Source organism: Suncus etruscus, chromosome 6, assembly GCF_024139225.1.
Source record: "Suncus etruscus isolate mSunEtr1 chromosome 6, mSunEtr1.pri.cur, whole genome shotgun sequence".
NCBI classification, from domain to species: Eukaryota; Metazoa; Chordata; class Mammalia; order Eulipotyphla; family Soricidae; genus Suncus; species Suncus etruscus.
This window is the reverse complement of record NC_064853.1, coordinates 95,858,995-95,877,906: the sequence shown is the minus strand read 5'-3', so window position 1 is coordinate 95,877,906 and position 18,912 is coordinate 95,858,995. Positions and strand designations below refer to the sequence as shown.

Sequence of the window (18,912 nt, the reverse complement as noted above, 5' to 3'; positions counted from 1 at the left end):
TATGCTCAGAAATCTGCTCCTGGCAGGCTTGGAGGACCATGTGGGATGCCAAGATTCGAACCACCATCCTTCTGCATGCAAGGTAAACACACTACCTCCATGCTATCTCCCTGGTCCCATGGAGTAAATGTTTTTTTAGTTTCTCTTACTCGAAATAAACATTCATAAATTTGAAAGCATCTTTTTTTTGGATGGGGGGGGGGCACACCTAGTGACGCTTAGGGATTACTCCTGGTTATGTACTCAGAAATCGCTCCTGGCTTGGGGGACGACATGGGACACCTGGGGATGGAACTGCAGTAGTCATCTTAAGTCAGCTGCATGCAAGGCAAACACTCTACTGCTGTGCCACCGCTTATCTTAAAGACACCATTGCCTATTTTGTTGTTCATTTGTTTTGTGTGGGACCTCTCCAGGAATACTGGGGCCCACCAGGAATATGCCTGGTGATAAGTCATAATGGGGATCAAAGCAAGAGGCCTATGGATGGTTAAGTGTAATTTTATTCATTTCAGCTATTTCCTAAGACAATATTGAAAAAGAGAGAATTTAGGGGCCGGGAAGGTGGCGCTAGAGGTAAGGTGTCTGCCTTGCAAGCGCTAGCGTAGGACGGACCGCAGTTCGATCCCCCGGCGTCCCATATGGTCACCCCAAGCCAGGGGCAATTTCTGAGCACATAGCCAGGAGTAACCCCTGAGCATCAAACGGGTGAGGCCCAAAAACCAAAAACCAAAAAAAAAAAAAGAAAAAGAGAGAATTTGAACTAATGTTAATAAATTCTCCATGTCCGAGTTCCTACAAGGTATTTTTACTAAAATTATCCAAGTAATGCTCCAAGTAATCCAAGTAACACTAAAAATGGAATCCTGGGGCCAGAGCAACAGATCAGTCAGGTAGGGTATTTACCTTGCACACATCTGATCCAGATCCAATTACTAGCACTCCATATGGTCTCCAGAACCATAGAGGTGTGACCCCTGGGCACAGAGCCAAGAACAAGCCCCAAGTATCACCAAATGTGGCCCAAAATACAAATAGTCATTATTCTTATCCCTCTCTTTTCCTTGTTTTCCTTTTAGACATAATTTGCAATACTGTTAACTGAGAGGCATCATGTATATCACTTTTTTAAATTATTTTAATGCATATCACTTTATCTCCTTTCACCACCCAGTTCTTTTCCAGAGTGATCATTTCAAACAAGCATTGTCACTGTGATTCCTTCTCTGTCCTAACAGTACTCCCCTGCTATTTGTAGTAAGCTTCCTACCATGGACCAGTTCTCTTGGCCCTCCTATCTCTATTGTGTTGGGATATTAATGTCATGTTATCTTTTTATTTATATCCCACAAATGAGAGCTATCATTTTGTCTATCTCTCTCTCCCTCTGACTCATTCTGATCAGCATAATATTCTCCATATCCGTACATGTATAAGTAAATTTCATGACTGCATTTTCCCAACAGCTGTGTAGTATTCCATTATATAGAAGTGCCATAAAAACTGATGCTATTCAAAATTTTTCTTAAAAAAACTATTAGCAGGGCCGGGCGGTGGCGCTAAAGGTAAGGTGCCTGCCTTGTCTGCGCTAGCCTTGGACGGACCGCGGTTCAATTCCCCGGTGTCCCATATGGTCCCCTAAGCCAGGAGCAACTTCTGAGCGCATAGCCAGGAGTAACCCCTGAGCGTTACTGGGTGTGACCCAAAAACAAAAACAAAAACAAACAAACAAAAAAAACTATTAGTATCTTCAACCCCCTAATCACTTCAATGCTATGCCTTTAATCCTAATGTATGTAAAATCATGGAGTTGCTACCTCAAAGACCTAAGATGATCCTTCCTATGAAGTGAGATTCATTCTTCAGTTACCCTGAGAAGGCAGAGGACATTGTACTACACATTGTATAATGGAAACCTAAAAAGATGCTGTGTATGATGGCTTGTAACGCTGCTGTAAAAGCATCAAGAAGTATTAGTGCATTATATGTTGCAGTTAAGTAAGTCCAACATTCTGAATTGCAAATTTGCATTCTGGACCGCAAATTAACTAGTCTCAATAACTGGTCTGTAAGAAAAACTAATACTGTCTTTAAAAGTTCACTAAAATATGGGGTCAGAGCGATAACGCGGTGGTAGGGTGTTTGTCTTGCACATGGCTGACTCAGGAGGGACCTCGGTTCGATCCCCGGTGTCTTATATGGTCCCCCAAGCTAGGAGCGATTTCTGAGTGCATAGGCAGGAGTAACCCCTGAGCATCACTGGGTGTGACCTAAAAAGCAAATAAGTAAATAAATAAAGTTCATTAAAATTTTAATTATCTTTGGGGTCAGAGCAATGATACAGTGTGTAAGGCACTTGCCTTGCACAAGGATATTGTAATTATTGAAACTCAATGATTTGGTCAGAAGTAATAGGGTTGTATGCAGAGATTTAAGAAACTGAAGATCAAACTCAGGTGAAAACCACTGGTCTAATAAAACTTTTCAAATATCACTTTATACATGCATGTACTTGTACTCTATCACTGAGCAGGATTTCTGGCAATCAAAAATAAAGTGATTTTTGGTAGGGTGCGTAGAAGACAGCTTTGAGGACGGGCATGTGTCTTGCATGTGCATAGCCTTGGGTTCAATCTCTAGCATCTCATGGGTTCAATCCCCAGCACTGACAAATATCGCTCTGGAGGCCCCAAGCTTTGTGGAGCCTGAGCAGAACTGAACCTGGCTGGCCAAGTGCCACCAGAAGTGGCCTCTAGATTTCCTGACTCCTACCCTACATTAGCAGGTTTCCCTAAAATTGCTTTTTAAAACAATGATTTTAGTGGCCAGAGTGGTAGGAGAGTGGGCAGGAAGTTTGCCTTGCAGGAACCCAGGTTTGAGTCCCAGAATCCTATACAGTAATTAATCCCCCAGCACCACAGGATATGACACAAAAACAAAAACAAAAACAAAACAATTATTTATAACATCAGACAAGTAAGTGTAATAAATAACAGCTGTGTAATAAATAAACAGTAACCTATCCCACCATATTCAAGGTAACGATGATCTACAATGGTTTGCCATTACTAGTAATACCCTGTCATGAGCCCGAACAACTTAGGACTTCCCCCAATTTTTGTATATTGTCTTTACTTCTTTTTAATTTTTTGGTAACTACTGGAACATTTTTTTGGGGGGGTCACACCCGGCAGCACTCAGGGGTTACTCCTGGCTCCACTCTCTGAAATCGCTTCTGGCAGGCTCGGGGGACCATATGGGATGCCGGGATTCGAACCAATGACCTTCTGCTTGAAAGGCAAACGCCTTACCTCCATGCTATCTCTCTGGCCCCACTACTGAAACATCTTAACATTATAAGATATCAGAGTAAAATATAAGAATTAAGAGAGATAATAACTTCCCAATTCTTGAGAGCATTCAGAATATTAGTCCTAAAGAAAACAAATTCAAAACAGAGGACTTCTTATTTTACACTATAATAGATGACAGTTGGGTTTTTTTTGTTTTATTGGGTCACACCGGCAGCGCTCAGGGTTTAATTCTGGTTCTATGCTTAGAAATTGCTCCTGGCAGGCTCGGGGGACTATATGGGATGCCAGGATTCAAACCACTATCCTTTTGATGCAAGGCAAATGCCCTACCTCCATGCTATCTCTCTGGCCCCAACAGTTGTTTTATAATTCTACTAAAAACCTTCTTAGTCGCAGTCATATAGGATACCACAGTCATATAGGCTTTTATTGTTATAGATTATAAAAATGTTTTCAGCCTTTACTTACAGGAGAATCTCACAGATCCTGTGGCCCTTTTGTCCCATTGAATCCAGATATTTAAGACACTTTTTTCTTAGGTCTATCACCTATAATGGAAAAATGTAACATCCAGAAACAACCATAACAGGTATGAGAATTTTATTTCTAAAGATAATCTTTAAAAAGTATAAAGGTTTCTAAGATACATGTTTAACAAAATATGCATTTCAGTTTCATTTCTAGAAAACTTTATAACATTCTGTTATAAAAAAAAAATGCCTAGAAATTTATTTACCAAAACATTAATGGCTATGGGATTTTTTTGCTTTTATTCCATATACATCTATTTATTTTGTTGGTTTCTTTGCTTGTTTAGGGCCATATCCGGCATTACTCAGAGCTTATTCTTGGTTCTATGCTCAGGGATAACTCCTGATGAGCTCAGGGGACCATAAGGGGTGCCAGGGATCAAACGCAGGTCAGTCGCATGCAAAGGAAGCACCCTACATACTGTACTATCTCTCTGATTCAATATATGTCCTACTCCTCTATGATAAACTTGCACCATTATATAGACATAAATAAATTAATAACTTGTAAACTGAAACTTTCTGTGAAAAATCTTCTAGCTTTCTGAGTAGTTAAAATGAAGAACCAAGAAGTTACTCTGCAGAGTATACCTTTCACATATACCAGTAGACTTTAAACAGAAACAGTAACCCTTCACTAAATAATATGTTCAAACCAGCACATACCACCGGTGGCTCACACGTGGATATGGTTTAATTAACACAAATTGCAGCACCAGCATGTACTTTAACTATGAAAACGGTCATACAAACTTCAACAAGTAAATCTCGCAACTCACCACTAGGCTCCAATGTACCTTTCGATGAATAGGCACTAAGATAAGTTCCTGTTCAAAGAGATTGACCCCTTTGGTCCATCTTTTTACTGCTTGGTAACCACCAGACTTTAATTTAGGGTAGAAAAAAGTACTGAAAGCATGAAGTGCTGGATAGTCTTGTTTTTTGTTTCTTTCCACTAGAAGATTCATATAAAAATTGATGACCTGGAATACCAACAAAACAAAACATTACAGTATGAAAGTACTTAATTGAAATCAAATTTCAACCTGGCTGAATTAGATGTAATATGCTTATTTAGGAAAGTGAAGGTACTAAATAGGGAACAAAAGTTCCTGAGCCTGAAGATACAGTAGAGCAAGGTAAGGTAAGCTCTGCACACAGCTGATTCAGGTTCTATCTATGGACCCAGCCCAGTCAGGAGTGATCCCTAAGCAGAGTCAGGAGTAAGCACTGAGCATAGCTGAGTGTAGCCCCAAAACAACAAAAAATAAAAGCCAAAAAGGAATAGTGTTTAGTAAATAAAAAAAATATAGGAGCCGGAGAGAGAGCATGGAGGTAGAGCGTTTGCCTTGCAAGCAGAAGGAAGGTGGTTCGAATCCCGGCATCCCATGTGGTTCCATGAGCCTGCCAGGAGCAATTTCTGAGCAAAGAGCCAGGAGTGACCCGAGAGCTGATGGGTGTGACCCAAAAACCAAAAAAAAAAAAAAAATACCAGTGTAGGACTGGAGAAATAATTCAAGGTTAGGTGTTGCAAGTCAGCCCCTGAAGAGGTTGACTAATGGAGGGATGGAGGATGAGGCCTTTCTCCTCCAGCTTGGACCACACACCTGTTACCCTGTTCAGTGAGCAGTTCTGAGGTGAAAGCAGCAGGAAGAAAGCCAACAGGCAGTCAGACTTCCGAAGAAAACAGCTTTTTATTCCGTGAAGAGGCCGAAGCCAAAAGGCCTAAGACTAGGCCCCAGGAAACAAGCCCCTCACCTTCCACAGACCCTTGCTTTTATCCCCCAGAATCAGGTACCACCCAATGGTGGGAGCAGAATCAGTACCACCCTAGGGTGGGAGCAGAATGCTAGGGTAGGGCACAATCACCGATCAGGGTAGGGTCAGTAACATAATAATCCCATTAAAATGTTTACATACACAACAGTTAGGCACATGCATGAATCCCAGGCACCATTTTCAGCCATCCACCCATCACTGCCTTCCACCCACCCAGCACTGCCACGAGTCAATCTTGAGCCCTAAGTCAGCCGACTGGCTCCAATACCAACTCCTCCTAAATAACCAGTGCAAATTGGTGAGATTAGCAAGGAACACAATTGTATTTGAGGCCTGAGTAAGAAAATCAAGGGAGGGGCCAGGGCGATAACGCAGTGGTAGGGCGTTTGCCTTTCATGTGGCTGACCAAGGACGGACCTGGGTTCAATCCTCGGCGTCCCATATGGTCCCCAAAAGCCAGAGTGATTTCTGAGTGCATAGCCAGGAGTAAACCCTGGGCATCACCAGGTAGATGTGGCCAAAATAAAAGAAAGGAAAACCAAGAGAAAAGAACTCAAGGAAAGTCTACATACATGGGTCTCAAGCTCAATTTACCTGGGGGCCGCAGGAGGCAAAATCGGGGTGATCCTTGAGTGCATAGTCAGTAGTAAGCCTTGAACATTGGGGGGTGTGACCCAAACAACTAAAACAAAACAATATGTAAAAATACAAAATGAGAAGATGGAGCCATAGTACAGTGGGTAGGATGTTTGCCTGTACATGGCTGACCTGGGTATGATGCCCAGCATCCCATATGGTGCCTGAGCCTGCCAGGAATAGTCTCTGAATGCAGAAACAGGATTAATCCCTGAGAACTGCTGAGTGTTTTTGGCCCAAAAACCAGGGACTGGAGAGATAGCACAGCAGTAGGGCATTTGCCTTGCACACAGCTGGTTCAGGACAGACAGTGCTTCAAATCCCGGCATCCCATATGGTCCTGCGAGCCTGCCAGGATGATTTCTGAGTGCAGAGCCAGGAGGAACCCCTGAACACTGCCGGTGTAACCAAAACAAAACAAAACAAAACAATAAAAAAGAATATAAAATGACAAGTTAACTAGCTATCATGCTCATGAAATTTAAAAAAAGATGTGTATACATATACACATATGTATATATGTATACGTGTACCTATTATAAATATGTATATTTATAACTTTATTATATATTACACCCATTTGACGCTCAGGGGTTACTCCTGGCTATGCGCTCAGAAATCGCCCCTGGCTTGGGGGACCATATGGGACACCGGGGGATCGAACCGCGGTCCGTCCTACGCTAGCGCTTGCAAGGCAGACACCTTACCTCTAGCGCCACCTTCCCAGCCCCCAAAGGCCTTCTTAACCAGGCCTAGTGGGGGTGCAGGACTTGGGTAACCCCAGCACCCCTCTACTGCCTTGCTCCAGATCTCCAGGGCTTCCCCGGGCCACATGCCTGGGCAAGCCGGTGAGTTGGGCCCCTTGGTGGAGCTTGAAGGTACCCTAGGCTTTCCCCCATTATCCATTCAGCTCCTTAGGGAGGGTCCGGGTGGGGCTCTGAACTTCGGGCCTCCCAGTTTCTTGAAGTTACTGGTAATCTCTGTCCAGTCTATATTTTCAAAATCGCGTGGGGGCTATCGCCCCCATGTGCACTAGAAACATTAATAGTACTCACTATCATTGAATTATGTTTTTATGTATGCAGAATGTCCATTTTGTACTCTGCCCTTTTGCATACCCCTTCATAAGATCATATTTCTCTTTAACTTCCTTAACTCCTATCATCATTACTCCTCATTTACCCTTTCTAACTTAAGTACTGTAGAGTCCTAAGTCACAGACCAAAGTGGTGCCCTGGAGTTAACACCCACCCAACTATTTTAAAAGGCATAAAAAGGACACATATCTTTTCAACATTATATGGGTGTTTTCTTTGACGGCTATAAACTTTTGCTGAATATTTTCTTATACAGTGACGGTCCCCCCCACAATGTTTTTTATCTTCTCTTTGTGAACTGCTCAATATGGAATTTGGTGTGAAAGAATCCCTCAGTTTAATGCTTATGTTTGAACCTAGTCATGGGTATTGTTGGAAATGTTCTTACGCCCCCATATATCTGATAGCACCACGTGGCTTTATTTCTTGTTTGCTTAAGCACACTAAAATGGGAAAATACTATACATACCAATAAGTTCTTATCTAATAGAGATGGGAACACACAAATCTTGTAGTGCAATGAGACCTTACACCCTGAACATTGACATAAAGACCTGGCACAGGCCTCAGAAGAATGGGCATTCTACATTCACCCCTGATCTACAGAAGACATTTACAAAACATCCAAGGTTGTATATAACATCACCTGGAGGCATTCCTCTACCAGGGAAGACCCTACAGCTGCTCTGACATCTATCTACTCAAAAGAGACTTCCCTTAACACTGAGAAGACTTAACAAGAACAATGACCTGCTTACTCGACAGGGCTGCTGTATTGCCCCTTAAATGTGAGGTTTGTCTATAACATCACCTAGAAGCAATCCTCTACCATGGAAGACCCTACCACTGCTCAGACATTGTCCTGCTCAAAAGAGACTTCCCTTAACACTGAGAAGACTTAACAACAACAATCTGCTTACAGGACAGGGCTTCCTGCATTGCCCTTTCATGGTGAGGTGAAACGAGAAGACTCTCCACATCATGACTTCAATGTAGGATATGCAGATTCCAGAATCTTTAATACAGAAACATGATACCAACAACAGAGACTGTGTGAAAAGTGTGTTGGCACTACGGACAATGTCTTGGATCGGACGATAACTTGCCTGAAACCGAGAGCTGATCTTATGCCAGGAAACTTCAGGGGTAGGATCTCTTTGTATTTAGGCCAAGGTTATTCCTTTCCATGCCTCTCATATTTTGGTGGGCCTATGCAAACAACAATTGCCACTCTAACACCGTCTTTACTGTGCTCCTTTGACTCTAATCCTTAAAACACACCCACTTAAAATTTGAGGTTAACTTAAGCTAATATGCATGTCATGGAAATATAAAAAATACTATGCCTCTAATGTTTAAGGAGTTACGTAAGTTTTATGGCTTTAGATTGCCTTGTGTGCTGTTAAGAAATATTATAATGTGCTACAATCTGGGGACTTGAGGGACAAAGTAATTGCACATGGATTCTGTTTTATTTATCTTAACGTTCTTTGGCTGAAAGTTCAAAGTTAAGATATCAGCAAGGGGACTTCTGAGAATTATGTTATGGGTGATTGTCCTTCCACTGTAACTTTACCTTGTCCTCTTTCTTTGCAACTTTTGTTCTCATAACTCAAAATAAAAAAAATTAAAAAAAAAAAAAAGGCAGTAAGCAATCAGAAATAACTACTTTTTTTTTTTTTTTTTTTTGTGGTTTTTGGGTCACACCCAGCAGTGCTCAGGGGATACTCCTGGCTCCGTGCTAAGAAATTGCTCCTGGCAGGCACGGGGGACCATATGGGACGCCAGGATTAGAACTGATGACCTTCTGCATGAAAGGCAAACATCTTACCTCCATGCTATCTCTCCGGCCCCAATAACTACTTTTTTTAACTGAAACCCACCTACAATCATGTATGTAATCATGTGCTTAAATAAAGAAAAAATAAAGGTGTTTTTAAAGGTGTTGTCTAAAATCACTCCTCCCAAAACAAAATGAAAAACCCACAAACCGGGGCTGGAGAGATAGCATGGAGGTAAGGTGTTTGCCTTGCATACAGAAGGATGGTGGTTCAAATCTCAGCATCCCATATGGTCCCCTGAGCTGCTAGGAGCGATCTCTGAGAGCAGAGCAGTGCTTCTCAATTATTTTCTGTCATGCCCCCCTAGGAAGAAGAAAACATTTTTCGCGCCCCCCACACGACTGTAAATAATACCATTATTAAAAACAAAAACTTTAACCTGCAAAACAAAAATACATAAAATAATTTAAGCTGATTTTTTTTTTCTTGGTTTTTGGGTCACACCCAGCAGCGCTCAGGGGTTACTCCTGGCTCTATGCTCAGAAATGCACAGGGGACCCTAAGGATGCCGGGATTTGAACCACCGTCTTTCTGTATGAAAGGCAAACGCCTTACCTCCATGATAACTCTTTGGCACCTGAGCTGATTTTTTTAATCAGAGGTGATGTCTGGATTAAGGCTACAATGAACACGTTTTAAAGCGGGGTTTGAAGCAGGACATAGAAACTCTCAGCTCCAGAGACATACAGAGACATAAACACGGGGCTTAACTTGTTATGACAGTGTTTGCCGAGGTCAAATGCGCCCCTCCTTTATGGAGCATTGTGCCCCACCTGGGGGCCCCACTATTTGAGAAGCACTGGCGTAGAGCCAGGAGTAACGCCTGAGCGCTGCCGGGTGTGATCCAACCACCCCCCCAAAAAAGAAAAACCCACAAACCTAAAAGCTGCTTTACCAAACCCTTGTAACTGGTAGAAATCACAAATCACTTTGGTTATATATTATAAATGATTAAGCATAATGATAGTGAAAGGGAGAAAAAAAGCCAACTTACTTCATCATTGAGCCAGTGATAGTTCTTCAAGGTCTGGATATCTCCTCTAGTGATTCGCAGTTTGAAAGCACTACTTAGAATCTCATCCTTAGGACCATGACCTAGTGCAATACTGATTTCCTTTTCCATGTCCTAGATCAAAGTTCAAAGGATGTTAAATACAAAGCCATACAGAGCGATAATAAGATATTTGCCTCACATGCACCCACCTAGATTCAATCCATGGCACCTCATATGGTCATTTGAGCCCACTATGAGTGACTCCTGAATGCACAGCCAGGGGGTAAGCACTGAGCATCACTGGGTATGTTCCCCCATAAAAAAGATTTTGAGCATGTTAACTCAGAGAACTTAGGTTACATACTCAAAGTCATAATTATTTGAAACCAAGAATAACTACCCCTTTTGCAACTCCTAAAAAATATTTTCCTTCATCCCATATTTACCTTCTAAACTTTTATTTAAAAATATCAAAAGGAGGGAGGCAGAGAAATAGTATAGGGGCCATAACAATAGTATAGCAGTAGGGCATTTGCCTTGCACAGCTAACCCAGGATGGATCTGAGTTCAATCCCCAGAGTCCCATATGGTCCCCTGAGCCAAGAGTGATTTCTGAGCCCATAGCCAGGAGTACCCCTGAGCGTAACCGGGTGTGGCTCAAAAACCAAAAACCAAAAACCAAAAAAAAAGAAAGAAAGAAATAGTATAGAACTTGGTTGACCATGCATGTGGTTGATACAAGTTCAATTCCCACATTCCATACAGTTCCCCAACCCCACCAGGAGTGGAGGGCCAGAAATAACCTGAGTACAACCAGGTGTAGCCCCCCCCCCCAAAATAAAATCGAGGGAGAAACTAGAGAGATGGTACAAACCCTTGACTTGCATACAGTCTACCTGGGTTCAAACCCCAGCATCTCATATGGTTCATCAAAGCATTGCCAGCAGTGACTCCTGAGCACAGAGTCAACAGTATCTCTTGACCATCACTAAGTATGATTCCGGCCCTCACACAAAAAAAAAAATCCCCAAAAAGCAAAGGACCAGAGCGACAGCACAGAAGGTAGAGCTTTGCCTTGCATATAGCCAACCCAGGTTCAATCCCCAAATGGTTCTCCATGCACCGCCAGCAATGACCTCTGAGTGGGGAGCCAGGTGTGGTCCAAACGGTTTTTGAATTAAGAAATAAATAAAAGGGCCAGAGAGATAGGATAGTACGTAAAGCATTGCCTGAGACCAAATCAGATTTGATCCCCAGCACCAATTGGAGTCCTGAGCACAAAACCAGAAGCAAACCCTGGGTATGGATCAAAAGTTTAAAAAAAAGGTAATAAAATCATAAAATCAGAATACATGGGCCCAGAGAGATAGCACAGTGGCATTTGCCTTGCAAGCAGCCGATCCAGGACCAAAGGTGGTTGGTTCAAATCCTGGTGTGCCATATGGTCCCCCGTGCCTGCCAGGAGCTATTTCTGAGCAGACAGCCAGGAGTAACCCCTGAGCAATGCCGGGTGTGGCCCAAAAACAAAAAACAAAAAAAAAAAAATCAGAATACATAAGTGACCATACTATTTGACATAAGAGGGGAAAAGCAGACACTAAAAATAAGTTATCAGTTAGCAATTGATCCCCTTATTGAAGAAATTCAAACATAATGCCAAAGGAATTTATAGACTGACTAAAAAATCAGAAAGAAATTTTTTCATTCAAGTATTTTAAAGACAGCCCTCTGTTCAAATGCAAAAAACTTTTACTGTTTTGAGAAGCTCTCTCTACATCCCCATACCTAATATGAAACAAATACTACAGATATCTATGGATAAAAAAATAACAAAGGAGAAGGTGTCAAGATGTGGACTCACTTTAAAATGAGAATTTGAAAATTTACATTTATTTCCTGTTTTCTCTAAGATTTTTACTATTCCCTTTAAAGAATTGTTTTCTATTCTCTCAGAGAAAAGTAAAACCTTAAACTTTTTTGTTGTTGTTGTTGTTTTTCGTTTTTGGGTCAGAGCTGGCAGCGCCCAGGGGTTACTCCTGGCTCTATGCTCAGAAATCGCTCCTGGCAGGCTCAGGGGACCATATGGGAAGCCGGGATTCGAACCACCGACCTTCTGCATGCAAAGCAAACACCTTACCTCCATGCTATTTCTCTGGCCCCCTAAACATTTTTAAGGACAATCAGCAGGTTATTTTAGCAAGTGACAATCACTTAAAAATCAAGTCCATTTATAATATTACATTCATATGTATAACTCTAAATATTTGAAATCAGAAATAGAATCCATAAAGAATTCATTCTATTCCAACAAATGTGATGATTCTGTCAGATCACCTTTGCTGAACGTTGATCTGAGACTTTAGGTCACTTTCACTGATCAAGGTCGTCAGTACCTGAATAATGCCTGAACCTGATTTGTTTTGTTTTGTTTTGGGGTTTTGTTTTGTTTTGTTTTGTTTTGGGGTCAGATCCAGCAGCACTCAGGGGTTACTCCTGGCTCTAGGCTCAGAAATTGCACCTGGCAGGCACGGGGAACCATATGGGATGCAGGGATTCGAATCACTGTCCTTCTGCATGCAAGGCAAACTCCCTACCTCCATGCTATCTCTCTTCGGCCCCCTGAGCCTGATTTCTTTCATTCATTCATCTCTAGTCTTCAGAAACTCCTCCAAACAAAGCATTCAGTCAAACCTTGAATAACTGAGGTTATTTAAAAAGCCTGCCTCTTATTTTAATCAACACAAGAAATAATACCTCTGTAAGTTCAAGAAGATCATCCGTCCTTTTATCCCTTTCTTTGCCTGAGCAAAGTTTTTCTTTTGTCTCAAGTATTGATAATTTTCTCCTAAGTAAGCCATTGCTTCCACCACCCAGACGAAGTCGGGCTGACACTTCTTCAGATAAATCAGGTTCTAGCTGGTGTCCCCTCCTCTAATCAAAAAAGATTCTATAGTCAATTAATATGTTTCACACTTATACATGTATATATACATATATATATATATATATATAAAACACATGAAATATATAACAATGCTATTATCCTGAAAGAAAAGAGAGTAAGTAAAAATGTTGAAGTAGGGTGGCTGGAGAGACAGCACAGTGGTAGGGTGTTAAGACCTGCATGCAGCTGACTGAGGACAGATGGTGGTTTGAATCCCAGCATCCCATATGGTCCCCCAAGCCTGCCAGGAGCGATTTCTAAGCACAGAGCCAGGAATAACCCCTGAGAGCTGCTGGGTGTGACCCAAAAACAAAAAACAAAAACAAAATGATTAGATTTAGCATATCTGTATCTGCAAAAAAGAAGGAAAATGTTCAAGACTCAAAGGATACCTTCATTACAAGCCATGAAACAAAATACTCTAGTTTTCTCTAGACAGCAATTATTAAATTATTAAAAATAATAAAATTAAAAATAAAAGAAAATAATAAAAGTTTTCACAAACTTTCTTTTATGGAACAAGGTGCTTGCCTTTCATGCCTCCAACTTTGCTAAAATCCTACCAGCACCCAGGTACTACAAGGGTTCATTTCTGAGCATAGAATATGGTGCCCCAAGGATTACTGGATTTAGCCCCCAAAACTAACCTCACCCTCCAAAAATAAATGTATAAAAATCCAACAACTCAAAGAAGAAGCTAAAGTTGTGTTATCTTCAGTTGTGTGATTTTTTTCCAAAGGAAAATAGTAAAAATCAGAAAACTCAGAATATTTATCATCATTTTATTTTTCATGAGCACCCAATTTTAGTGTTAGAAGAGTTAAAAAGATTCAACATTTCTACTTACACTCTCATTTTCTAGTCTGATTCCAATAGTCTTCTCTGCATCTGAAATTTTTCCCTTTGAATACCTAAGAAGTAAAAACAAATTACAGACTGGTTAATTTTAACCTGACAAGTTAAAGAAGTTTTAGGTATGAAATTTAATATCTATATACAAGAAAATTAACTTGGCATGAAAACTCTAGCTTTTGAAACTGTGGATTGTGACCTCATTTGGAGTCATAAAACTGAACATTTAAAAATCTAATAATGGTACAAGTTTTTGAATATGACATCCCACAGCTGCCACAACAAAAAAGTTCAGCTTCACAACTATCTTGAGTTGTGTTTAGCAGAGATATAAGCTAAACCAATGAACTGCAAGGGAATACCCACCAATCTCCAAGCTGAAAATTCCAAGACATGATGGGTCGAGTCCCTGCCCTGACAACTGATCCACACTCCACAGTTGTTACCATGCCAGAGACCTAACTTTACTGCTTCCCAACTATCTCTGCAGACACCATGGCAAAAAACTCCCAGCTATACCAGTCTTAGGAATAAAAACTCTGGGGTCATCTCAGAGTTGGAAGGGCAGTCTTGCCCCTCCCATCCCGCAGTGCCAGAAACTACACCCACATCCCACAGTGCTGTCATGTTAAAGGCCCCACTTCATGAATAATCTTGGAAAAAAATGAAAATAAAGCTGATGAAACTTATGGATACACAAATCTCCAGGCTTAAAAACTGGGGTACCTTTAGGATTGGGTAATCCCTGCCATTTTATAACCCTAGAAATTGCAGCCATGCTCTACTGCTTCCTATAAATGGCTCTTCACTGCTTCCTAACTAATCTCCACAGATAAAAAGCCTACTTAAGGGGCCGGAGAGATAGCATGGAGGTAAGGCGTTTGCCTTTCATGCAGGAGGTCATCAGTTCGAATCCCGGCGCCCCATATGGTCCTCTGTGCCTGCCAGGAGCAATTTCTGAGCGTGGAGCCAGAAATAACCCCTGAACACTGCCGGGTGTGACCCAAAAACAACAACAACAACAAAAAAAGCCTACTTAACTCCCAAGTACACAGAGCCTGGAGCTCCTAGAACCCAGTAGTTTAGAAAGTAGCAAAGAAGCCAACTAAACTCAATAAGGAAAAATAGTAACACAGAACAAGCAATGAACAGCTCAGTAAATCCTCAGACATTTAATGACTGCATTGTGAGATATAACAATTTTCTTTTTATTATTTCTTTTTTATATTTTTTAAATTGTCTTTATTTAAATACCATGATTACAAATATGATTATAGTTGTATGATTAGTCATGAAAAGAACACCCCCCTTCACCAGTGCAGCATTCCCACCACCAATTTCCCAGATCTCCCTACTCCCCACCCCACCCACACCTGTACTCAAGACAGGCTTTCTACTTCCCTCATTCATTCACATTGTTATGATAGTTTTCAGTGTAGTTATTTCTCTAACTGCACTCATCACTTTAAATGGTGAGCTTCATGTCATGAGCTGCACCTACCAGCCCTCATCTCTCTTGTCTCTGAGATACTGTTAAAAATGTCTTTCATTTTTCTTAAAACCCATAGATGAGTGAAACCATTCTGCGTTTTCTCTCTCCCTCTGACTTACTTCACTCAACATAATAGATTCCATGTACATCCATGTATAGGAAAATTTCATGACTTCATCTCTCCTGACGGCTGCATAGTATTCTATTGTGTATATGTACCACAGTTTCTTTAGCCACTCATCTGTTGAAGGGCATCTTGGTTTCCAAAGTCTAGCTATTGTAAATAGTGCTGCAATGAATATAGGTGTGAGGAAGGGATTTTTGTATTGAATTTTTGTGTTTCTTGGGTATATTCCTAGGAGTGGTATAGCTGGATCGTATGGGAGCTCAATTTCCAGTTTGTGGAGGAATCTCCATATGGCTTTCCATAAAGGTTGGACTAGACGGCATTCCCACCAGCAGTGAAAGAGTTCCTTTCTCTCCACATCCTCCCAGCACTGCTTGTTTTCCTTCTTTATTATGTGTGCCAATCTCAGTGACGTGAGGTGGTACCTCATAGTAGTTTTGATTTGCATCTCCCTGACGATTACTGATGTTGAGCATCTTTTCATGTGCCTTTTGGCCATTTGCATTTCTTCTTTTACAAAGTGTCTGTTCATTTCTTCTCCCCATTTTTTGACGGGGTTAGATGTTTTTTTCTTGTATAGTTCTGTCAGTAACTTGTATACTTTGGATATTAGTCCTTTATCTGATGAGTACTGGATGAATAATTTCTTCCACTCAGTGGGTGACTTTTGTATTCTGGGCACTATCTCCTTTGAGATGCAGAAGCTTCTCAGCTTAATATAGTCCCATCTGTTTATCTCTTCTTCCACTTGTCTGGAAAGTGCTGTTTCCTCCTTAAAGATGCCTTTAGTCTCAATGTCCTGGAGTGTTTTACCTACATGTTGTTCTATATACCTTATAGTTTCAGGTCTGATATCAAGGTCTTTAATCCATTTGGATTTTACCTTCATACAAGGTGTTAGCTGGGGGTCTGAGTTCGCTTTTTTGCAAGTGGCTAACCAGTTGTGCCAAAACCACTTGCTGAACAGGCTTTCTTTTTTTTTTTTTTTTTTTTTTTTTGGTTTTTGGGTCACACCCGGCAGTGCTCAGGGGTTACTCCTGGCTGTCTGCTCAGAAATAGCTCCTGGCAGGCACAGGGGACCACATGGGACACTGGGATTCAAACCAACCACCTTTGGTCCTGGATCGGCTGCTTGCAAGGCAAACACCGCTGTGCTATCTCTCCGGGCCCTGAATAGGCTTTCTTTGCTCCATTTAGGATTTCTTGCTCCTTTATCAAAAACTAGGTGGTTAGGGGCCGGAGAGATAGCATGGAGGTAAGGCGTTTGCCTCTCATGCAGGAGGTCATCGGTTCGAATCCCGGCGTCCCATATATGGTCCTCCCGTGCCTGCCAGGAGCAATTTCTGAGCCTGGAGCCAGGAATAACCCCTGAGCACTGCCGGGTGTGACCCAAAAACCACACAAAAAAAAAAAAAAAAAAAACTAGGTGGTTATATGTCTGAGGAACATTCTCTGAGTACTCACGCCTATTCCATTGATCTGAGGGTCTGTCTTTATTCCAATACCATGCTGTTTTTATAACTATTGCTTTGTAATAAGCTTAAAATTGGGGAAAGTAATGCCTCCCATATTCCTTTTCCCAAGGAGTGCTTTAGCTATTCAAGGGTGTTTATTGTTCCAAATGAATTTCAGAAGTGTTTGATCCACTTCTTTGAAGAATGTCATGGGTATCTTTAGAGAAATCGCGTTAAATCTGTACAATGCTTTTGGAAGTATTGCCATTTTAATGATGTTGATCCTGCCAATCCATGAGCAGGGTATGTGTTTCCATTTCCGCGTGTCCTCTCTTATTTCTTGGAGCAGTGTTTTATAGTTTTCTTTGTATAGATCCTTCACATCTTTAGTCAGGTTGACTCCAAGATATTTGAGTTTGTGGAGATATAACAATTTTCACAAACTTTCTTTTATAAAATAATTTTGATAAATCTATTATGTTGTTGTAATAAGCAATATAAAATTATTTCGTGACTGCTATGAGAGCAGGCTTGGGGGGGCGTGTTCTAGAGACAATGGTGAAGAGAAAATGACAATAGTGTTGGAATACTGAATGCCCAAAACGGCTGTATTATGAATAACTCTGTAAATCATGGTGTTCAAAGAAAGTTTTAAAGTTTCTGAACACACAAGGCCAAACACATACATAAAATCAAATGCATAATCAAGCTGAGGTGTTTCTGGCAGTATGCTCCTATGCTGCATTCTCAAGTTAAAGGGTATCACATTTAAGAAGTCATAGTTTAAGCCCTATTCTAAACCAGAGATCATCAACATTTTGATAGTATCAGAGAGTAAATATGTTCAGCACAGACCAGAGAGATAGTTTAGTAGGTAAAGCACTTGACTTGCACACAGCTGACCTGGATTCAATTCTCAGCACTACACACATACAAGCTCCTGAGTATAGAACCAAGAGAAATCCCTGAGCATTGCCAGGTATGGCACACCTCTTCCTAAATAAATAAGAATACAAAAAGTTAGGCTCCACTTATTTTGGGTTCTTTTTTTTTTTTGGAGGGAGGGCACACACACCCAGCTCAGGGTGCTCAGGGGTTATTTCACTCCGCTATTAGTACCCTTATGGATTGGGTTTTTTCCCCCCAAACTTAAATTTTTTTTTTTAGTTTAAAAGTAGTCGGGCAGGGGCCGGAGAGATAGCATGGAGGTAGGACGTTTGACTTGCATGCAGACGGATGGTGGTTCAAATCCCAGCATCCTATATTTTCCCCCCGAGCCAGGAGTGATTTTTGAATACATAGCCAGGAGTAACCCCTGAGTGTCACTGATGTGACCGAAAAGCAAAAATAAAAACAAACAGAAAAGTAGTAGGACAATATGAGAATGAAAAAGTATGGTTGTGGGCCCAGAGAGCACAGCGGCGTTTGCCTTGCAAGCAGCCGATCCAGGACCAAAGGTGGTTGGTTCGAATCCTGGTGTCCCATATGGTCCTGTCCCTCCCCCCCACCCCCACCCCATGCCTGCCAGGAGCTATTTCTGAGCAGACAGCCAGGAGTAACCCCTGAGCACCGCCAGGTGTGACCCAAAAACCAAAAAAAAAAAAAAAAGAAAGAAAAAGTATGGTTGTGAACCAATGAAGCTTTGCTTACAAAAAGAGGCTCATGGGCTATATTTTACCAAACTCTACTATAAAGAAGCTTTCATCCAAAATCTTAAGGACATAAACTGATATTCTAGAGATGCTGATCACTAGAGATGCCTCTCCCATCTGCACACCTATCAAAGCAGCACCAGCATCTATCTCTCAAGCCTTTTGGCCATCAGAGAAAGGGTTTTCACCCCAGCTAGGTT

General features: G+C 41.4%; 1 protein-coding gene across 1 annotated transcript in view; it reads right to left on the bottom strand.

Annotated features, from left to right (window-relative positions):
- Positions 1-18,912, bottom strand: part of SENP2 (SUMO specific peptidase 2) — a 52,592-nt gene that overhangs the window by 9,800 nt on the left and 23,880 nt on the right. Inside the window, exons 10-14 of the mRNA XM_049775864.1 lie at positions 13,983-14,046; positions 12,946-13,122; positions 10,192-10,323; positions 4,624-4,827; positions 3,783-3,862 (exon numbers count right to left, since the gene is read on the bottom strand). Of these exons, the coding sequence (XP_049631821.1) occupies positions 3,783-3,862; positions 4,624-4,827; positions 10,192-10,323; positions 12,946-13,122; positions 13,983-14,046 (657 nt within the window). The remainder of the gene's footprint in view (positions 1-3,782; positions 3,863-4,623; positions 4,828-10,191; positions 10,324-12,945; positions 13,123-13,982; positions 14,047-18,912) is intronic.